Below are 22876 nucleotides of genomic sequence, written 5' to 3'. Positions count from 1 at the left end.
TAAGAAATATTTATTTTTGCTCTGTTCAGTCAAGCAGCTGATATATCTTGTGTATATATCTCTTCCAACCCCTAATGTCTTTGTGGAACAGAATAAGGTACTTTGCTGGCGAGCGCCTGGGTTTCAGCAGGAGACTTGGCTGAAAGTGTTCGCCACAGTGGGAGGCGTTCTCTTTCGCTCCTCCAGCCCCTGCTGGAGCTCTCTAACATGTTTCCTTCCATTCTCCACAGCAGCCCTGTTGCCTTCTCCATTCTGCTAATCTTCAAACATCCACGTTTCCCTCCCACACTGTCACTTCCTCTTCGCTCTCGGCAAATGACTCAACACCCACTGGCAGGGAAAGCACTAGCCACCCAATGGTAAGCACCTCAGTTTCCAGATTTCCCACTGCCACAGCCCAGCGCCTAACTTCCTACAGTGCGAAGGACTGTTCCTCTTCGCTACTGCTACAGCTGGGCCTTGGCATCCCAAACCCCGGCCCCTTCCCCCCAGTTAATCAGAGTTCTTACTCTTCATTTGTGAGTCTCTCTTCCCTCCCTACCAAGTCCTTTCCGTAAGTTTTCAAAATATTCAAGTCTGCTATGGAAAAAAAAGGTAAACAAACAAGTCAACAAATAAACCAAAGCTCTCAGGCCTTGTCCTTTCTCACATCACGTGTCAGCTACAGAATTGTCTAGACCTGGCATGGCGGCTTCCTCAACCTTCCTGCCCTCCCTGCCTCCAATACCTCTCTCAATCTTCTATCTCCAAGGGCCACAGTAGGCTCCTTAACAAGAACCCTCAGGAGAGATCTCACTCTCAGGGTTTGACACGACTTTTCACAGTCTCTTGAAATGTTCCCGTTGTTTGGCTGAATTTTCTGTCTTTTCCTCTGTGTTTTCCCTTTCTTTAAATAATGTCTCATCTATCCCAAACTGGCCTTGAACTCAATTCACAGCTAAAGATGACCTTAAATTCTGATCCTTTTGCCTGCACCACCATATGAGTGATGGCCTTTGTGACTACACCCAGTTGGTGCTGGGGATCAAACCCAGAGCTTTGGGCATGCTAAGCAAGCACCCTACCAACTGAACTACTTCCCTAGCCCCCTGCCTTTTAATATCCCCATCAGCTGACCGTCCCCATTTCATGAGGCGCTGTACCAGTCCTTTCTCAGTCTCCACACTAGCAAGTGGGCCCCTATGTCCCCTCGGCTTTAGTTATTGTCTCTTTGCCTATTGCTTCCAAACCTGTAATTCCCAACAGGCTACACCAACCTGTCCCCTGGTTATTTCCACTTAACTGAATCATTTCAAACTCTCCTGCTTTCCCCTCCCAAGCTGTTCTTCCTCCTAACATTTTTTAGCTCCCGTCTTAAGTTAACATACAAGTGATGGGTTTCATCATGATGCCTCCAGGTATGTGTGCCATGTGCTTTATTCCCATCTGCTTCCCTCCCCCACTGCCTTTTCCACGCCTGCTGTTCCTCCCTTCCAGCTCACCGCCTTCCTTCTCCCAGTCAGTCCCAACCTTGGTTTTCACTTGTGTTTTTCCGTGTGTTTGTATGTACGTGCACACACGGGTGTTTGTGGGTGTGGATGTGGGCATGTGTACGGCACACAGTGTGTGTCTGGAGATCAGAAGACAACTGTGGGTTGTCTTCCACCTTGCCTTCCACCTCATTTGGACAAGCTTGCTTATCTTGCTTTGTTTTTCCCTGCTGCATATGCCAGACCAGCTGGCCCATGAGCTCCCAGGGACTCTCCTGACTCTGCCCCTCATCCCCCAAGAGGAGCACTGTGATTGTAGATGAGGGTTACTGCATCAGGCTTTCCTCAAGGCCCGGTACCGGGAGCTGCTTCTGGGTACTTGAGCTTAGGTCCTTGTGCTTACGAATCAAGTGCTTACACACCGAGTCATCTTCCCAGCACTCCAGCCTCAACTTTACTACCACATGTATTCAGTTATCTTATTTTCTACCTCCTTTAAGATCTTTCTCCCCTTCAAGAGGCCGTTTCTACATACCAATACATGCACACATATCATTTTAAATCTAGGTTCTGATATGAAAGATGTGATATTTTGAGTCTGTCTTATTGTGCTTACCGTGATCTCCATTTGCATCTATTTTCTAACAAATGTTATGATTTCATTTTTCTTTATGGTTGCATAAAACTCCATTGTGCTACATTTTCTTCGTCTATCCATTTATTAATGCTTAGACCAGCCCCACTCCCTGGCTGTTTTGAATAGGGGAGTGATAAACATAGATGTGTAAGTATCTCTGTGGTATGCTGACTCAAATTCTCTCTCACATGTGTCCTGATGCCTGTCAAACCTGACAGTCATCCCTCTTCAGCACCGCTCATTTCCTTTCCGTTTCTTCAATCATGGCAGAGGCCAAGAGTCCATCTTTTATACTCAGGATTATCCCAAGAGTCTCCTGGCTGGTCTTGCTTCTAATCTTGTTATTCTCTAACCCATTCTCCATCCTGGTATCAGAGTGATCCTTAGGATAAAGTCATAACTCCTAGGCATGGTGTGGACGGCTTTTCACGGCCTAGCCATCTTTACCAGGCTTTCCTTTGCAATTCCAGCCCAAAATCTCAGTGAGCTGATTCTGGATTCTTTGCTAAAAAGCTATCCTTACTCCCAATAAATGAAATCTAGCTAACAGCTCTGGGACATCCCCTTTTCTCCAACTATCCTTATATAGGTTGAACATCTCTAATTTTAACACTGAAAATCCAAAGTATTTCAAAATCCAGAACTTTTTCGAGTACCAGCAGAATGCCACCATGAACAAGTCTATACCATAGAAGCTTATTTCATTTGCACACAATTATTTTAAATAGCAATACTAAATTACCTTCAGTGTATGAATATTAGATATATATACATGGAAGGAATTTTGTATTTAGACCTATTTCCATCTCCTGCATTTCTAACTTTATCTATGAAAATATTCCCAGGCCGAGTAGAAAAATACAAACTACAAAATACTTCTGTTGCAAGAATCTTGGATCAAAATTGCTTAAGCTCTGTCTGTAATATGTTTTTACCTACCGTGGAAATGAAAGTACTTTACTGGTGAACACTTGAGTGAGGTGTATTTTGCTACAGCGGTGGGTAGTTTAGTTCAACAAGCCTCTTGAATGTTCTCTCTAACTTCCCATACTCCCTCCAATCACAATACTTCTCTGTCGTCTCTCTTTAGAGCCCAAGGCAGCTGAGGCTACACAACTAACTGGTTGAGAATTCAGTCTCTGGCGTAGAATCACCTGGGTTAAAATCCAGACTCTACAACATCCCAGTTCTCTGACCTTGGAAAACTTGCTGACTTGTGCCTCAGTTTTCTTCTGCAGAACAGAGACTGGAACAGGGCATTCTTGTAGGCACATTAAAGGCTCAAGCAAGAAAAGCTATATAAACACAAACTAGAATGTAACAAGTACTCTATGGAGTCCCGGCTTTTACAATTTTTACAATTTTTTCTTTCTTTCTTTCTTTCTTTCTTTCTCTCTCTCTCTCTCTCTCTCTCTCTCTCTCTCTCTCTTTCTCTCTCTCTTTCTCTCTCTTTCTTTTTTTGTTTGTTTTTTTGAGACAGGATTTCTCTGTTAACTGTCCTGACTGTCCTGGAACTAACACTTGGAGACCAGGTTGGCCTTGAACTCACAGAGATCTGCCTGCCTCTGTCTCCCAGTGTTGGGATTAAAGGTGTGCACCACCACCGCCCCGCAGGCTTTTACGACTTTTAAAGGCAGCTGCGGTGTCATTTCTCTCCATATACCTACACATTCAATAGTTATGAAATGAGCTCACAAATGAATAGTTGCATCTAAAGGTAACAGTAAAAATTTAACATTAGCCCAATATGCAAATATTAAATAAGTTACATTCAGCACCTTGAAGAATCATTATTCCAAGTTGAGGGTTAGTTTGGGGAGAGTCTCTCAGTGGTAGAGGTGAGCTTAGTGTGCACAAAGACCTGATTTCAACCCCCAGAACTACAAGGGGAAGAAAAGAGAAAGGAGAAAGGTAAAAAGAAAAAGCAAGGAAGAAAAGAAACAAGAAAGAGAGCAAGGGAGAGCAAAGGAGAGAGGGAGAGAGGTTACAAAGTTAGTCACTGGTCACTTGGAGCTTTTGGAAATGAGGTCATTCTGTGTCTACCCAAGGACCCTGGGAATGATCCTCCGTAGTGAAGGAGGTCTTAAGCAAACAGGACGACACCTCAAGGTTCCTAGAGGCATCATGACTGAGTCTGAGGTAATGTCTTCTTTACATAAAGATGACTATTAAAATCATGTAAACATTAAGGTAACTGTTTGAACTTGTTTTAAAGTTCTTTAAGAGTTTGGCCTTCCCTCCGTCCCAGTGTCACAAATACCCATCCTCTCCCTTACCTTGCCTTGTCAAGGCCGGGTTCTGAAGGTGCTTTCTATTTCCAGAGTTGTGGAAACCAGACCTCAGTTCGAGCTTCGACAGATTGTGTAATTTAAAAGTTAAATTTTTCATAATGAAAACATGCCTCCAGGTGCTCCCTAGGTTTGGGGGTGGGGGTGGGGGTAAAAAAAGTCGCTTAACAGCAGTGGATGTGTTTCCAAGGACACAGTCTAGGGGGAACTGGAATGACTTGAGACGAGTTTCAGAGCAGTTAGGCAAGCTGGGCTCCATGTATTTATATCACCAATCTGGCAAACATATACATATACATATAAATAAAAGGGCATCCCACTCCTGTTACTGCATATTCTCTTCTGGCTCCTGCCTATTGTAGGGCTAGACAGTCACAGATACAGTATTTCTGTCCTCATAAAGAAACGCTGGCATCCTGGGAAATCACCCGACAGACTGAACTATAAATACATTATTAATCAGAGCAATTTGTTCTTCATTGTTCCCTCTTTCCCAATATCCCAAAACAACCTCAGGAGAGAGGGGAAAAAACACACATCAGCTCTAGCCATTTAACAACTATGCACGCGAAGACCATGTATTTCAAAACAGCGATAATAAAAAAATGACCTAAGTCCTGTGCGCTAAGTTGTTTCCTTAGGCCAGCTAAATCCAAGCAGATCCCATAGGCAGATGGTCTGTGTGGGGGTGACATTGAACAAGGCTAAAGAAGATAAGGTCAGGGGCTTAATCCACAAATAACCAGACACCTTTGCTCTTTGTAATAACAAGACGATGATCCTTGCTCACGGGACAGCTGCCTCGCAAAGAGTTGGAGTCTAAAGAGTCTGGGGCAGGGAGAATCTGGGAGCTAAAACTGAATACCAGCCTATCTATTGTCATTAATGAGAAAGCAAAGTACAGCCTCCTGGAAACGAGAAAGGGACACTGCTTCAATTGGCCCTCTCTTGATGGGTGTGAATGCTGTTGTTAGGTTAAACGGATGCTCGATTTCAAAAGGACAAGCACTCTAAATGCTTCCCCCAAATAAATGTCGTCCAGCAGATGCTCCACCTGCTGAAGAGAATATTTGTAGCATAAAGGTTGGATGCAGAGAGGGGAGAGCACTGTTTCTCCGCAGAAGCGCCTCTGTAGCCAATTTAGCTGCTGTTTTACAAGTCAAAAGCTGGCCTTTCAACTGCCAGCCTGGAGCTCCCACGTGAGACTGGAAAATTGAGCTGCTTTCTCTGCCTGTGGTGACCCACTGAGTAATAAAGGTTTGCCCAGTTGCTTTGTTTCTTTCTCTTTTCTTGTTTCTTTTCTTTTCTTTTCTTTTTTTAAAAAAAAAAAAAACAAAAACAGAACTCAGCTGACAGTCTTCATGACGATGATGGGGAGGGCAAGGGCAAGTTAATACCCACCTCCGGCTCCCCGGGGAACCACGCCACTGACAGGCTTGGTCCTGTCAGCAGGTGTGAGTCAGACGCACGGGCAACCGGGTAAGAAGGTGCCATTTTGTCGTCAATGTTTCCACCACCGCACAGAAATAAATAGCTGGAGAAAATGATCCGGGATAAAAGCGCGATCCAGTCGGGAGGCGCACTGAATAGCGAGTCCCTATTGAATATGGCTTCATTATGCAACCTCCCTTTTCACCAAAGGATTCCAACCCCTGGTGGAACCAATTGTGACAAGCAAATGCTGACAGCCCTGGGAACCAGCCTTGCGGGCTGGCCATTGATGGGCAGCTCTGAAGCCTAGTCCCAACACTGACTTTCTAGTTGAGTGTAAGAAAGAATGTGATTGGCTTCTCTGAGTCTCAGTTTTCAAATCTGGAAACTGGGATCAGGATGAGTCCCAGACAGACTATTATGCCCTTTTTAAGTTTCACTGACAATGTCCTTGGAGATGATTATCTTTGTCTGTTTTTGAGATAGGGTTTTGCTGTGTACTACTGACTAGACTGGAACTTGCTTTGTAGACAAGGCTGGCTTCTGACGTGCAACGGTTCTTGTTTCTGCCTCCCAACATGCCAGTATTACAGGTGTGCACCCCCACACCCCACTCTCTGGAGACACTCATCTCGTCTTGCCATTTATTTTACAATGAAAATTAGCCTCTGCCATTGCTTTCTGGTTGGAGGCATGGTGATTGGCTTGATGTTTAGATAGGTCAAACTACGCGACAGCAAAACAACCTTAATTTACTTGTCAAATTACTGTTCTGAGAGCAGTGTTATTAATTTCCCACTGGAGTAGATTGAAAGTTAACCTCACAGCTTCATTCTATGTGGCTTAAAAAAAACGCTTTGGCCTCAATTGGTAATAAACTAAACAATTCTTTAAGAATATATATTCAGAGAAGGACCCACAGTATATAGACCATCATAGAGAGTGGGAGAGTTGTCTATAAATTCTTTCATTTGTTTCATTACGGAGTGAAGAATTTTAAGCACACTGACTTTCATCAGTTTTTTTTTTAAAACAATTCAGTGGTTCACTATTTAATGCGTATATTAAATGTCTATTGTTGGACCTCAATTCAGACTTACTGTCTATTAAACAGAATCTCTGGTGTGACCAGCAAGGATGCCCCTTATGACTGTCATGAGCACACTTTTGAATGAGAACCACAGATAAAGTTACTTGGATCAGATGGATTCAAAGTGACCCGGTGTAGCCTTCCCTTTCTCAGCTGATGCTTTTTCCTTCCTCTCAATTGCCAGGCCGAAAGTCTTGGCATTAGCTTGAATTTGATTCTTATTCTCACATTCCACATCTGATCTTTCAGCAACCTGGTTGGCTCTACTTTCAAAATCTATCCGGAGGAAAATTTGTGTATACACCCAGGACTCATCTCTTTTGCTGATCTTTTTCACGGTGTATTTTCCTCCATAGCAGACAGGATGATTCTATTAAAACTTGAATCTGATCATTGAGTTCCTTTGCTCCAAAACCTCTGATGGTTCCCTCTTTCCCATCAAAGACAAAAATCCTTAAGATGCCACCCAGGACTCTGTTGGTCAAGAGTGTCACCCCTTTGCTCTCTCTTCCTGTCCTTTCCCACTGCAGTCACAAAGGCCTCCTTGTTCCAGGTCATTCTCATCTCAGGTGCTTTGCAATGCCCCCCCCCCCCCCACCAGGTTCTTCACCTTCAGTAACCTCCAGCTGGCCGTCTCTTCTACCACGTCCCTGTTCAATTGCATCATAACTCTCCCAGGTGGCCTTATTTTAATCTGCTCCCTGACTCCAGGCACTTATCACCACTTAATACATTTTATAATCTAGGTATTGGACATGGTTTATTGTTCATTTTCCCTGACTATATGCACCCTATGATCTGTCTTTGTCTTGTTTACTTCTCCAGACGAGGCATCCAGAACACGGCCTGGCACAGAGAGTTCATGCTCAGCAAATTGTAGTTGGGTTTGTTTTGTTTTTCTCCTTTGGCTCTTTGGGGGCTCACCACCCAGCTCCCAAATAAATACATGAAGACTTATTATTACTTATAAATGCCTGGCCTTCGCTTGAATTGCTTCTAACCAGCTTTTTAAAATTTAAATTATCCTGTCTACCTTATGCCTCTGGGCTTTTACCTTTTTCTATTTCTGTATATCTTTTCTTTCTTTTTTATTCTGTGTCTGGCTGTGTGGCTGACCCCTGGTGTCCTCCTCTCCTTCTCTTCTCACTCCTCTCTCTTTTCTTTTTCTCCTTCTATTTATTCTTTATGCCTGCCAGCCCTGTCTATCCCTCTCCTGCCTTGCTATTGGCTGTTCAGCTCTTTATTAGACCAATAAGGTGTTTTAGGCAGGCAAAATAACACAGTTTTACAGAATTAAACAAAAGCAACATAAAAAAATGCAACATATCTGTGCATCATTAAACAAATATTCCACAGCATAAAAGAATGTAACACATCTTTAACTGATATTCTGCAACGGTAAAAATCTGTAGCATCTGGTGAATGAATGATGCTTCTTGACTCTAGAGATGGCAAACTAGAGAAGTGGTTTTTCTCAAATGAATACTGCCTCAGCAAAGTTTGGGGACAATCCTAGATTATAAGCTATTTTAAGACTTGTATGATGCCATACAATGCCATACTCCTGTTTTATTTATTTTTATTTTAGTTTATGTGTATGAGTGTTTGTCTGCTTGCTTGTCTGTATACCACATACATTCTTGGTACCTTTAGAGGTCAGAAGTGGGCGTCTACCCCCCCACTTGCAACTGGGATTACAGATGGTTGTTAGCCTGCCATGTGGGTGTAGGGAATTGAACCCAGGTCCTCTGGAAGAACAGTCAGTGTTCCTAACTGCTGAGCCATCTCTATGGCCCCAACCACTCATGTTTTCCAAATTAATAGCTAAGAGTTGTTTTTAACTATTTCTACATTGTCAACCAATAATTAAATGTTGCTAGAAATTTTACTTCAGCAATATGCCTGCATGCAATTGGCCAGGAAACAGTGAAACAGAGTAAGGTTCTTGTCCCATGACCTCCAAAATCTTTCAGGTCAGTTGGAATCAAAAGCCAAACTATTGGAGGGTCATTCTCTGAAATGGTTTGTAATTGAAACCCAGCTCATCGCAGAACGAACACACGCAAAGGGAAGCAAAGAAAATCCTTTGCTTCATGTGTCTATTTTTATTTTACCGGGCTTTATCAAAATCTCCCACTGAAGTGGCTAGCCCAGCAGGGCCAAGAGATCAAGAACATCTCAATAGCACGCAGCAGCTACTCTCCCCCGGTAAAAACACGGTCCCTGGAAGCCCTCCACTTCCCGCCTCCCAGGACAATGCTTTTAATTAGCTGCGCCAGATTTCGCAGAGAACAAAAGCTCCCCACCCTCACAGGAAAAGCTTCTACGGGAGATATCTCACTGGGGAAGCGCCAGGCACACCACAGGGAGAGGAGAACATACAGGCTGTTCCGAGCTCTGCAAAGAGACACAAACTGGATTCTCTAGGGAGTCTCAGAGGTTAGACCAGCACATTTTCCCTCCATGTGACCACACCCCCCACGTCCCCCAGATGGCCAACGTCTGAGGGCTTCACCTTCCTCTTCCCTCTCTCTGGCTCTGTTGGGGTAAGGAACCCGGGGGTGGCAAAATAAGCTTGAATAATCTTTAGAATCGAGCATCTGGGAAGCAGTGGGTAAGGAACTGGGAGTTTATTTCAGGTGACAGACATAGAGCAGGCCCCTATTTTTTTCCCCGAGACTAATAATATTTCTGGAATGGAGAGGCTTGAATCATATGTCTCTTCATATCGCTGTGTGGGAAGTTTCAGTTATGAGCCCAACAATCAGAGAGACGATGGTTCTTTTAGGACTCGGTGGGGCATGGTGCAAAGGAATCTGGAAGCTGTTGGGGTGGGCGGGGGTGGGTGTACATCAAAAGGGAGCTTTGGGGGTGGCAGTGGGGACGGCTTCGCCTGAGCCAGTTTTGGGGAATAAAGAGGATGGGGCTAAAAGCGCTTCTTTTCCACCCTTTTGTTTTTCCATTGAATGCTTTTTGAAGGAAAAAGAAAAAAAGAAAAGAAACAGGGGGAAAAAAAATCTCGTGTAAGTGCCTCTTCCTGAGTAAGCTCGTTGTCAGGAAAGGACAATCCACGCGCTCTCCAGCGGTCTATTTTTGTGACCAGAGGCTCCAGGCCCTCCATCCAGACTCTTCCTTGCTCTGAAGGAAAGGAAACTGGGCGTGAGCCTCCTGTCCCAGGGAACCGCGTGGTGGAACCTGTGTTACCCGAAGGCTTATTCTCCATTTTAGGAAATGAGAGTACAGTGCAGGCTGCGGTGGTGTAGGCCTGAGGGCGGAGTCCATTAAAAAAAAGGGGGGGGGGCTCTTTTCTTATATCATTCTTTAGGCAAACAAGCCTGGAATTAGACTTTAATTAAATAAGGCTTAAGCGGCTGCGCTGTACAGCGCTCCTGCTGGCCATTGAAGTTTACTGTTATCACCTGTGTCTTGGCAACCTGTAGATGGGGGGGGGGGGGACAGGAGGCTCGATCAGGGGTTTTAAATTTTGACGTGTGTGCCGAAAGGAAAGTCTTGAACATCAGCTACCCGGCACATAAGGCTTCTTTGTACATTTTGCATATGTTCTGTGCAGAGACCCAAAGGATTCTGTGTTTTCCCCTCTGTCTTGCCTTCATTCAATAAGTGAGAATCCATTCTAGGGAACAGGGTTGGGGTTTGGTGTCCCCCTGCCTCCCTCTGTACCTCCCTCGAGATTACCTGCTGCAAGGAACACAGGGATTTGAGGACAGGCAGTCCAGCAAGTGTGACAATCACATTTGCTAGGTTCTTGCTTCCTTCCCAGTGAAGATGACCTTAAAATAGAACTCTGTTTTGAAAGGCTTTCAAGGGAAATTGGTGAATATGGATGGAGGAAGGAAACCGGAAAGGTCCAATTAAAGGGAACGGCAGAGTCCTACGGATTTGCTTGTTTGTTAATGTTCCAAGGCAGCACTGACCCTGACATGGCAGGCCCGCCTAATATGGGGACCTGATTAACAACGCTGCTCTTAACCCTTTAGTGCCCTGAGGGTTATTACTGAACACCCCAGTTGGAACAGGTTCCTTATAGTCTGAACCGGTCCACCGTGTGCTCCCCCTCACCCACTTACCCAGACTCATTGCTTTTCTCTCAGTTCCTCTAATACGTTGCTTCCTCTCTTCCCTGGCCTTCAAGCATGCCTTCCCTCCCTCCCTCTGCCCCCAACTCCTCTACTAGATGCTTCCAGAACCCTAGCTGTGGGAAGCCTCCTTTTTCCTCCTGTACTCGGGGTGACCACAGACCCGGCTTTACCTGTCACTTAGTACGCTACTTGGTAACTGCCTGTTCATTTCCTGTCGCGCCCTGTATACAGCTGAGAGCACGACAGTCTTTGTCTTGTCTGCCGTTGTATTCCCAGGGCTTGGCGCCCGTTAGTGCAGTGCAAGCTTGTATTGAATACATGGCCACGATGCCAATGTGAAAATTGATAGCTGATCATATTTAGGTAAGTACCTTCTGAAGCCCAAAGAAAGGGCCCTTGAGTTAGCCATTGGGCTGCCCTCACCTCTCTTCTCACGTTGTCCCAAGGCCCCTTTTTATCCTAACCTCCCCACAATAATTTGCATGTATCTTGGTCTCTGCAATGATTGCAGTCAGCTGGGACCTGGGGCTCCTTGGTTAACAAAGGCTGGAATCTATCTATGTCTAATTTAGTAATTTAGCCTATTAATTTGAAAATTGTTTCTATAAAGATGTCTTTATAGTTTTGCCTTATCTTTGAAGTGTTTGAGAGTTGGAAGAATGTCTTCATTCTTTTAATATTTAGTGTTTCAGGGTACGCAATTTGTAAGTCTTTAAGGTCTCCTTTTCTGTCAGAAATCAGATTTCTTCTAGGGCCACTGTGGGAATACATGCAGGGTATATTCAGTGAGATGGAGACTAGACAAGCTTCTGAAAGGAGACTGGTTTCAGCCTGGGCTGGCAGGCTGCTGCCCGGAACAATATGGGTGCCACAGCTTTGTTAGTTGGCAAGAGAGAATTGCTGGGAAAAAACTGTTCCAGGCTGCCCTCTAGTGATCCAAGGCACCACTAGGTCAGAAGTCCTTGAACTTCAGCAGGAAGTAGAATCACTGGGGAGAGGGAGGGTTGCTGAAACTATAAATGCCGTCCAATAGGATGCCACACCAGCTTGGAAGACCAAGTGTTTTCTTCATCAGAACCTTCAGGGCTCTGCTGCTGGCTGTCCTTCCTATATCATGATGCAAAGGACTGACATTGTTGATCTGAGAACATTCAAGCTCATTCTGATGTCCCTGGGCATGAATCACTCACTCTTCTTCACTGATGCACATGTGTGCATGTGTGTGTATGTGTGTGTGTGTGTGTGTGTGTGTGTGTGTGTGTGTGTGTGGAGAGAGAGAGAGAGAGAGAGAGAGAGAGAGAGCCCTTGGCATAGATACAAGACTGTTCTTCACCAGACTTGGGAGGAACTGGACCATTCAGCAAACATTTTAGGGAGAATGGCATCAGCCTCTCTCAATGTTTATACCCAGTTCAATGAATTAGTAATGAGGGGCAGCCCCAGCCCCTCTCCTTGTTTTATGCTCCATCATACTTACCCCAATGGCCAACGTTGTCTCAGGGTTTACAAATATATCATAGGGATGTCTCTAGAATCACTGGGACTAGGACATTCTTTGTACCATCCAAACAGAAGCAGGGAGTACAATTGGCTCAAGCTAGGCAACAGCTAGGGTTCACTTTCATGCATCTGTGCTTGTATTCTGTTAAGTAAACTCACTGGCAAGGCAAACAAAGCAAAAGCCACATCTATCTCTCTGTTATGAAAAGGACCCATTCATACGCAGAAACCCAACAGACGATGCTCACGGCAACAAGGCAATTGTCTCTCTGAATCTCAATACATTTCTTCCTCTGGATAGTTTTAAAGGAAGGCTGTTGCTTTACTTTGGGGCAGTCAGTACAGTGAAATGTTTTCAGAGTCCTGCAACCTGATAAAGTACTCTGATGTGCAGCTCAGCCCTTGCCTAAATCTTTGATGGATTTTCCATGTGCCGGTTGCACCTCATTGAGTTAGTGCAACGGTTAAATTATATGTAGTGGACATAACACTGAATTTGCACACTGCATTGAGCCCTAGATATAAAAAGGAAGCCTAGGTAAGACTTGGTGCCCATCTTACTGCAAGAGACAGAGTCCAGAGAGCACTTGGTCTTTGATGCAATGTAATGCATGCCCTTCAGGAAATATGAGCTGAGGGGGTAGAATAGCATGAGATAATTATCCTCTCTGTTCCCAGGAACAAGTTGAATGAATAGAGCAAAAGCTATCCCGGATGCCTCTGATATTCTAATAATTGATGAACATTAGTATTTTCATGGGGATTGGCTAAAGTCACATCATTTGGTTTCAGATTTGCTAGGCCACCTCTTCTTCCATTGTCTCTCTCCCTGACAGTTCCCTGGAAACAAGCCGCCACTGGGAAGGTGCCATCTGATTTCAGCTTGCTAATCGGCGTTTCCGGAAAACTTTAAGCATAGACCCACAGAGCCCTTAATGAGAAAGCTCGTTAAAAGGCCGTCTAAAGCAGTGAAACAGATTACATGCACACACAGCCCACTCTTTTCCTCTTGGTTTCCTCCTCTCCCTCCCAGACTGCGGCGCTAACATGACAAGGTGACATGAGTCATCAGGTGGAACAGAGGCCTTGCCACTCCACTCCAAACAAGCTGTCTCTGCCTCGCCGCCGCTGTGATGACATTTCTCTTGCTTCACTGTGGCAGGAAAATGTGGCCCGCAACAGCAGGAGGGCCGTGTACTTGTAATGATGGCCTTGGTAAAGCCTTTGATTGTGTGTATTTGGGTGGAACTTGAGCTTGTAATTGGCAAACGCACACACTGTCTGCTGCAGTCTCTCTCTCTTTAGAAAGCTTGTTTATCCCAGGGCAAGCCAAGTTTCCTATTTTTTTTGTGGGGGGTGCATTTCCTGGAATGTTACTTCAGGGGATGGTAGGGAGTATTCATGGCTAACCCTGTGATAGTGTCTTATTAGATCATTCCCTAGCACATTCTCCTGTGAGGAAACCTAATGCTAACTGGGAGTTTCATGAGGTAAGCTAGGTTTCCTGCCTCCTGGCTCAAAAGGAAGTGATGGTGGTGCCTGTCTAGTGGGAGGAAGAAAGGGGAGGTGATTATTTTTTTTCCTTCTCTTGTCCTGAGAAGTATGAAAGGAAGACTGCACGTACCAAAACTTCCACACCTGGTACATGAGCAATGTCTGTGGGGAAGAGGAAATCCTCCTACCATCTCGCCCCTTGACTTACAAGGCTCACAGGTGTCTTCCGTACTGAGACTAAAATTCTTGTAACCTTGCTGGGTTCCATGCTCAGGCAGAGAGTCACAAGACCAAATGATCAGCACCCTCCAATGGCTTGAGTCTGGGAAATTTGGCCAATACCTCGACGCCTCAGTGGCTGCCATGTCCCAGGCACGGAACCAGGCACTTGGAATGCAAAACCTGAGAAATCACCACCTCTTTTCTGAAGTTTTTCTTACTTTTCTTCAGAATAAAGAAACATTGGTTTATCATAACACCAGATGCTAAGTGCTTTAGTGACTCTATGTAGCAGAGAGGGACCGAGTATGTTTTTGAGGTTGAGAGAGACCAAGAGTTAGGAAAGAGTGCTCAAACCGGAAGCTGGAATAGGATTCTGAGGAAAAAGAACTCACTTAAGGAAAGGGAGAGACAGAGAGGTGTACATGCGTGGTTGAAGGCGTTGAGGGTAGCAGAGGGGACTGGAGGCAGGACAGAACGGAGCCGGCTGAGGAGAACAAGCAGTGACTGGTTTCAGAAGCCACAAGAAGCCAGCCATGGTAGAGACTGACAAGTATCTTTGAGACTAGACAAACAGGACATCATTGGGGACAGCAAGAACACTCTTAGTGGCACTTGGGACTGGTGCACGGTGGGATGAGTGAAACCAACAAGTATATTCGAAAAGTTTATGGACTTGGCTGTGAGGAGGTGTCTGTCAATGAGGTAAGAGGGTTTTGTTTTGTTTTGTTGTTTTAATGCTGTGTGGAAGGAGGGTGTGGAGAGAGAGGAGTCAATTTACAAGGGCAAGGTGGGATTAATGAGGTTAATTCCTAACTCCTACAGCCTGAGGGGTTAAGTGGGATTCCTGTGGTGAAGGCTTTTCTTAAAGATAACCATACCTGTGAAGGATGATTATCCTGCTGTTGAAATAACAGCCCCTCTGCACCCTCACAAGGCATTTGAGCTTGCTTATCTCTTGGCCGCTGAGATAAGCGAATCTTACTGGGACAGCCTTTGTGTGTGTGCTCGCTGCTTTCCCATTTCCTCCTGCCACCACTTCAGGCAGCAGAGCCCGAGAACCGCTTGAGCCCTCCTTGACATTTCTTCCTGCCAAACAACACAAGGCACTAGTTCCCCTGGGTCACAACAGGAAGCTGGGGCTTGATAAGCAAGACCCGATTAAGGAGAGGACAGGAGCCTCCCCGTTGTTATTAGGAAGTGGGATTAACATCGAGACCTCTTGGGAACTTTGCTTTCCCGGTTTATTAGCTTTTTATCAGTGAACTGGGAAGCCTGGGCTGTGTGTGTGTGGGGGGGGGGGGGGCGCACATAGACTGCCCTCCCACATCTCAATTTAGGAACTGAAAGTCCCACCAGGGCCGAGAATTGTCTGTTTTGTTCACTGTTGGATTCCCATTTGTCTGTCATATGGTGGTGTTTAACAAATATGAGTTAAGTGAATCACTCCTCCATTTGTGTTTCCACCGATTTGAAAGGAAAGGTTTGTAGACTATAGGCCAACCATCAAGATTTGTGTAGATAAACAGAGATACAGAGCAATCAAAATAATTTTAAGAAGTAGATTCTGTGCCAGGCATTTTGCCTATATAAGATCTGTGATCAGAGTCGTTTCATAAATGGGGACGCTGAGATTCAGGAAGAGGTCACTTGGTTGAAATGTAGGGCTGGAAAGTGATGGAGCTCCCAACTGCCTGACTCTAAAATTTATACTCGTTCTCTCCCAGCCCCATTTCACTGTTCTTTGGCTCAAACAATATCTGGAACACCCTGAACTTTCCATATTCTTCCGTATGCAGTCCCTTACCATAACCCCGGCTGTGTCTTCTGGCTGGCTAATCCTATTAGAAACTTCTGTGAGGTTTTTCTAAAATCCATCTCTGGCAGGGGAGGGTTAACCTTTCTCTCTGGTCCTACAGCCCCCATTGCACCCACCTCTGTGTTTCACTCTGCTAGATAGTGAGGCAATGTTTTTGGTCTTTCCAGATAGTGTTTTTCTGTATAGCCCTGGCTGCCCTGGAACTCACGCTGTAGACCAGGTTGACATCACCACTACGGCCCCGGCTACCTGGTAAGATTCTCAAGGGCAAAGAGTGTGTCTTCTTAGCGAATCCAGCTGTATACTTGCTTCTGTGTGGTAATCCTCACAACTTCTGCCTGAGGCAGAGGCAGCCGTTCTTAAGCCTGCTTTATGTATGAGGGAGTGGAAGTTTCGAGAAATTAAACTACATTCCCAAGATTACAACGAGGAGTAGCTAAGCCAGGGACCAAATGCAGGTGTGACAAATCCCACAACCCAAATTCCTTTTACTTCACTAAGCGATTCTTAGAATTATCTGTATTTCTTGCAGGTTGGCCGTGGGGATGGAGAGAAACACCAACCTGAACAGTGAGACTAGAGAGCTAATGCAGCGTTGTATACATTTCCTTGGGGTGAGTCGGGGAGGGCATGTGCAATGGGAGAATTTCCCTTCTCTGGGGAATGTGGGAACTGAACAGTTTTCATAAAGTTGCTAGGACATTTGAGAATTTGTTCACTAGTTCCATAGCGGTGGCTCCAGTTGGAAAACAGTTGTTTTCTGCAGATACTGGTGGTGAACTTTGGGGAGATAGCAGTCCCCACATCCTGGGTCATCTTAGTGCTTCCATCTACATACCAAGAATTTAGCCCAAATGCCTGCTGGTACCTGCTTAAGTCACAGCCTGTAACCGGGCAACCCAGTCGGAGCCTTGTTCTAGTAATCACGTTGTGCATCCCAGTGTGTGTGTGTGTGTGTGCGTGTGTGTGAACACGGCTCTATGTACTCACACTTTTAAATCTTACACAGTCTGCTCTGACATGAAACCAATGCACTTTCAAGCTTATGGCTTTATGGACCGGGGCAGTTGCTCCTAATTATGTGCTGGCATTTCTTCCTGTTCTTGTCCTTCAACTGCAGGTATCCCCGGAGGGCCGCTTTCACTTTATTCTTTTCTGAGGGGAATTATTTTCTTTTCTGGGCCTGAGAGACTGTAAAATTCCTATAAAACCAAGCTGAAGACTCCAAGCAGAGCACCGGCTTTACAATGCATTGTATAATACCTTCTTTGTCTACTCCAGAGGGCATTTGGGGGAAGCACAGTGGGTGGCTGGAGACTGTTGGAGGGGCTCTGGCAGGCAATTAGGACGATGCTAAACTGCTCGGTTTCCTAGATGTGTAGCCTTGGGCAAGCTACTTAACCCACTTCAGCCTATATTCCCCCGACCCATAAAAGAGTGGGGAAAAAATAGTATGCTAGTCTTCCGATATCTAGGACCATTGTGAGGGTTAATGAAATCATGCAAAAGCACTCGGTAACTGCTCTGCTATGAGAAACCAACAAGTGCTCCTTCTAACACTGGTTATCATTGCTCTCAAGGTTACTGGTGAAGCTGTTTGGGTGACAGTGATTTGAATCCCATGAAACGCCGTGGAAAGGTGAAATATGGATGACGATGTAGAAGATGTACATGTGGAGAAACGAGACCCAGGCTGAATGGTAGCCAGAGCAGCAAACAGGAAAAATCTGATCCTAATGCTGTCCTTGCCACCACCCAGCAATGAGACCTTGGGCCATATCCCACTTACTCTGTTTCTTACGAATGAGGCAGTTTGATGAGAATATCTTTTTGTTGTTATTATTTTTTGAGACAGTGTTTTGCTATATCCCTGTCTGTCTGTCGAGGCTGGCCTTGAGCTCACAGAGATCCTCTTGCCTCTGCCTTCCAAGTGCTGGGACTATCCTGAACTCCATCTCAGGTCAGAGATCCTGGTTCCATGGATGGTGGAAAAATAACTTGCATAGCAAACCTTCGGTTATTCCTGGGATGGAGAAGTAGTTACTGGCCATTCCTCGGATCAGTGTTAAAGCACATCTCTGAAGCTGATAAACAGTAGCTTCCCCGGAGTGATCAGAATTCACATCCTGGGGAAGAGTACTAAAATGGCAAACTCGTCCTCCAAAATGCTTGAGATGTGGAGGCAATCACAAGATGGTAACTCATAACCATGATAGCATTGCTGAACTAGAATAAATAAAGACTAACTTATGCCCAGTAGTCATAAACTCTGGTAAGGAATTATGTGCAAGAACCTTTAAAACTTGGGTCAGAATGATGGGGTCAGCAGAATTCCATTCACAGCAACTACAGGGCTTACAAATGCTCTGACTCCCTCTTCTGGCCTCCATGGATTATTGCATGTGTTGCACATAAATGCATGGATGTATACACACACACACACACACACACACACACAAATACACACATACAGATGGATAAATAAATAATAGATAAAGCCTAACAAACAAACACCCTTGGGATGCGTGACTTCAGTTATGTGGTGCCTGCAGCTTTCCTAGACAGCTTGTAGAGCTCCTTGTTTGCACCCTCTTGGCATTCACTATGTGCTAGACGTGGAGGTAAACTCGGAGGCAGCAGAGACAGCCTCTGTTTTCGAGATGTGTTATTGGGTAGCACATTTTTGCTGTGGAGGATCCTTGTACATTCCTAGCACTGTCCTGCACTGAGATTCTGTTGCTTGTCTACTATTCTGTGAAAACAGAGAGGTTTGTGTATCCAACTTTGGCTTGCTTCTTCATCCCCAGGCCTCCGGCAGCTCCTGGATGTTAAATATTATCTCTCCGTGTGATTTGCAGCAGAAGGAAGAATCATCTGTTACTCTTTTACTTCCCTAATGAGCCCTCAAGCTGGTTTGCAGGGCAGCAATGGATCTCCTGCCTCCTTTGGAGAAGACGAATGATGGTTTGGATTTAACTGCTTGATGTTAATCTCCTTCAGGACTCAACTTTTATTCTTCTTGTTTCTTCGTTGGGCCTCACTCCCAAATAAAACTAAATAACCAGGACAACCAGAAACAATAGCTGAAAGTATACAGCAAGGTGTGGTGGCAACACCTTGATGGGCAGGCTAGACGTTTCCTTTGCTACCATGGTAACTACTACTAAACAACCTGCCTTGCTGTTGACTGCTCTCTGTAAACGTGAATGTTCTTTTACATACAAGTGCTCAGATGAACTCAACTACCTAAAATACTTTTGTTGGACTCTAGTGTCCAACCCGAGAAGGAGTCGCCCCCAGAGACCACCTCATACACCACAGCCGATGCAAAAGCATGAGGATTTTATTAATTCTGTCATGACAGGGTCCCCCAGCATTTGGGAAGCCGAGAGACCTCGATTAACTGGTACAGTCTGCTTTTAAAGGAGAAGGCCCCATAGAAACAAGAGGGGTTGTTCCTTGACCATTATGATTGGCTTATTCGAAAAGGGCTAATACCAATAATTGACTGGAGAACTATTGTCAGATCAGATGAGGTAAGAGGTCATTTTGACCCCGTTTCCCAGGGGACTGAGTCAAAACATACGTGTATGGGTAACTGTTCAGGAACCGAGTATGTGCATGTGTAGCTGTTAGGTCCTTGGTTCCCAGGGGAGGAAGGAAAGCACTGAGGCACAGAGGCTGAGAGGGTTTGGAATTGTCAGAAATGGCTTCAGAATTGTCTAAAATCTTACACTTTCAACATCTCTCAACACTCTTCTTAAATAGATGTCTACTAATTTCTTCAGATTGTTTTATAAATGCTGAATGCAGTATTGAGAAGCTTCCTTATACTCAATGATCTTCATATTCTCTGGGATTGGCAGAATATCCTGAAAACAATAGTAGAACATTTTTCTGGGGCGAGGACAATGTCTCGGTGAGTAAAAGCGCTTGCTGTACAAACATGAGAACCAGAGTTTAATTCCAACACCCTCCTAAAAAGCCAGGAGTGGTCCTGTGTGCGCATCTCTAAGCCTAGTGCTGAGGGAGGTGGAGACAGGAGGATCCCTAGGGCTTGCTTATCACTTCCTCCAGGGCCAGTGAGAGGCCCTGCCTTGAAGGAATAAAGCAGAAAGTGAAAGATCAGCACACCCACCATCCTCTGACCTCTGTGTGAGTATAAGCATGTTCACCCTTATGTGTACATGAACATATACCACACATGTGTTCCTCCTGTTATATACTTGCACATGAAAAAATTTCCATTAAAGTACTTAATTGAAAGTAAAAAGAGACTTAATACTTCAAGTTGTTTCTAATTATCAGGAGAATTAATACTAGATATCTGAGTTCTCATTCAACAATTCTTTAGGTACACATCTATTAAATACTTAAAAGTGTCAAGCATTATACGAATACTGTAAATATAAATAAGATTAAGAAATGTTGCTAGGGCTGGGGGTGGTGGTGTATACTTTTAATCCCAGCACTCTGGAGGTACCAGTTGGATCTCAAATTGTTTGTCTACAAAGCAATAGCAATTAATACTCAGAACAAATGATTCTGGTTACATCATAAATTTGAGATTTCTTGTTGTTAACTGTTTTTTGGCAACTACAACCTTTCCCCCCTAGATGCTAGTGACCAAGCTCAGGGCCTCACAGGCTAGGTTGGTGCTCTACTACAGAGTTATACTACCAATCTAAGAAGGCCATTTGGTGGTAACATTGCATTTCTCCACAATTTCTGGCTTCTTTCCATTTTTTCACATTGCTGAGGATCGAACCTAGGGCCTCCAGCATGCCAGGCAAGCGCTGGGCCACTGAGCCACATCTCCAGCTCCTGGTTTCATCTCATGTGCTTGGTGATTAGCAGTTTACAAAGGGTTTTCATGTCTGTCTCATTGGAAACACAGGTTTTGAGACATTTTACCACGTTCTGGACATTGTTTCCCTTCTGTTGTGTGTATGTGAAGCTAAAAGTTCCCAGTGAATGCTGTTGTAATGACAGTGTCCTCTACTACACACCTGAGGTGGTTATTTGGCCTTGGATTTCTCAACTATCAAAGCCTTCAGGCCATAGTCTCAAAAATGCATTCTTTCTTCAGCTTTGCTTTCCGGTTTCCCTTCATTCAATTGCTGTTCATTTGTGTTCAGTGCCTTCTTTCTAAGGAAGAGTTAATTGAGGGTGAGAACCATTAAGGAGGTGGTAGAATAGGGTTTCAACCTGTGACCTATATAGTCTTTGATCGGATATCTTTTAAAGACACTATGGTGTCATTAAATGCTATTTATCCAATGGTACAGCCTCCCCAGTATATCACACACCTCTCATACATTGCTGGTATATATTTGGTTGCTGTTGTAAGTATGTCTAACCAGTTCATTTTTAATATGTAATATATATCTAATATATAATAAAATACAAATTTATGTAATATTTATATAATTATTCAATAATAACAAATAATAAATAAATATATGTTATTTATACATATTTATTGTGTGTGTACATATGTCATAAGGCTAGCCTTTGGAATTCAGAGGGCAATTTTTGGGAGTAGGTTCTCTCCTTCCACCATGTGGGTTCTGGAGATTGAATTCAGTTGTCAAGCTTGATAACAGCACCTTTAACCATTCAGCCATCTTGCCAATTCCTAACCAGTTTTATATAATATTTCATATATACAATAATGTTGTTTTTAATTCTTCCAGGGTGTCCCTTTGCACCTAGGGATTATGTGGTCACTGAATCACATTTACTAAATGTTAAACCTAATATAAGCAGGCCTTTGGAACATGAAAATCATTGAGTTTGATTTTATTTTCCTCATTAATCTATATTTTGAGATATGATTTAACTATGCAGCCCTGACTGGTCAGGAATTGGCTATGTAGGCCAGGCTGGCCTTAAATTTATGGAGAATCACCTCTCTGCCTTCTTCTAAGTGATGTGATTAAAGGCGTTTGTCATCATGTTCATTTATTTTTATTTTTGAGACAGGGTCTCACTCTGTAGCTCGGGCTGATTCGAATGTTAGATTTTTTTTCTTGCCTCTGTCTTCTGGGTCCTGGGATTACAGGCGTGTGCCCAGCTGGCTTCTGTCTAATTGGGCATTCTCTTTGGATTTGCTCAGGATCTGTTAACACCAGATCGTTAGCAACAGTTTAGTTTTATCATAATTAATCCTGTGTGAGAAAATTAGTGGTAGGGACCCTAGCAAGGCGTTTGAATGCAGACATCAAAGGATTCACCTTAGTACTTCTTTCTGATCGAGAACCCTGGAACTACTACAGAAATATAGTAGCTTCCAAATACGGATTTTGTTGCTACTGTTTAGTTTTTCAAGACAGGGTTTCTCTGTGTAGCCCTGGCTGTCCTGGAACTCGCTCTGTAGACCAGGATGGCCTCTAACTCACGAAGATCCACCTGCTTCCGTGTCTTCCCTCCAACGGCTGGGGCTAAAGGCGTATACCACCACCGCTAGACGCTGAATACAGATTTTACATAGTTCCAGCACCCAGGAAGCAGAGGCAGGAAGATCACATCTTCTAGGCCAGCCTGCTCAACACAGCGAGTTCCAGGGCAGCGAGAGTTACACAGAGAGACTGTCTCAAAAAAAAAAAGAAAGAAAAAAAAAAAGGTTAATCTGAGGTAATCGAATCGTTTTCCTCATGCTTCCTTTTTGCTTTTCTGCACCGAGGACGGACTCCAGGGTTGTGCGCCCCGTGGTCTAGCCTTAGGAGCAGGCTGCAGCTGCCTGCCCCCGGGCGAACAGAGCGAGCCCCGCCCGCTGGGTCGCTGGTCGACCGGTCGTCGGGGGCGCGTCCCGGGACGCCTTTCCGCT

At 44.6% G+C, this 22876-nt stretch overlaps 1 protein-coding gene across 1 annotated transcript; it reads left to right on the top strand.

Moving 5' to 3' along the window:
- The first annotated feature begins 4128 nt into the window (after nucleotides 1-4128).
- Nucleotides 4129-21525, top strand: LOC148122102 (uncharacterized). The gene is made up of 5 exons (XM_087906645.1): nucleotides 4129-4245; nucleotides 9186-9354; nucleotides 16215-16299; nucleotides 16580-16661; nucleotides 18855-21525. Exons 1-5 carry the CDS (start codon nucleotides 4129-4131, stop codon nucleotides 18942-18944), a joined length of 543 nt encoding a protein of 180 aa, XP_087762771.1. The 3' UTR covers nucleotides 18945-21525.
- Nucleotides 21526-22876: the final 1351 nt, after the last annotated feature.

Source organism: Myodes glareolus, chromosome 5 (genome assembly GCF_982192425.1).
Source record: "Myodes glareolus chromosome 5, mMyoGla1.1, whole genome shotgun sequence".
Taxonomy (NCBI): Eukaryota; Metazoa; Chordata; class Mammalia; order Rodentia; family Cricetidae; genus Myodes; species Myodes glareolus.
Note: the sequence above shows the minus strand (reverse complement) of the source record. Positions and strands in the feature narration are given on the sequence as shown.

What these genes read in the sequence shown, in the direction of transcription:
- LOC148122102 (XM_087906645.1), top strand. Translation starts at nt 4,129, where the DNA reads ATGAGGTCATTCTGTGTCTACCCAAGGACCCTGGGAATGATCCTCCGT. An exon ending in GCATCATGACTGAGTCTGAG is followed by an intron (nt 4,246 to 9,185) that starts GTAATGTCTTCT and finishes GCTTTTAATTAG; the next exon opens with CTGCGCCAGATTTCGCAGAG. An exon ending in GTTGTATACATTTCCTTGGG is followed by an intron (nt 16,662 to 18,854) that starts GTGAGTCGGGGA and finishes CTTCATCCCCAG; the next exon opens with GCCTCCGGCAGCTCCTGGAT.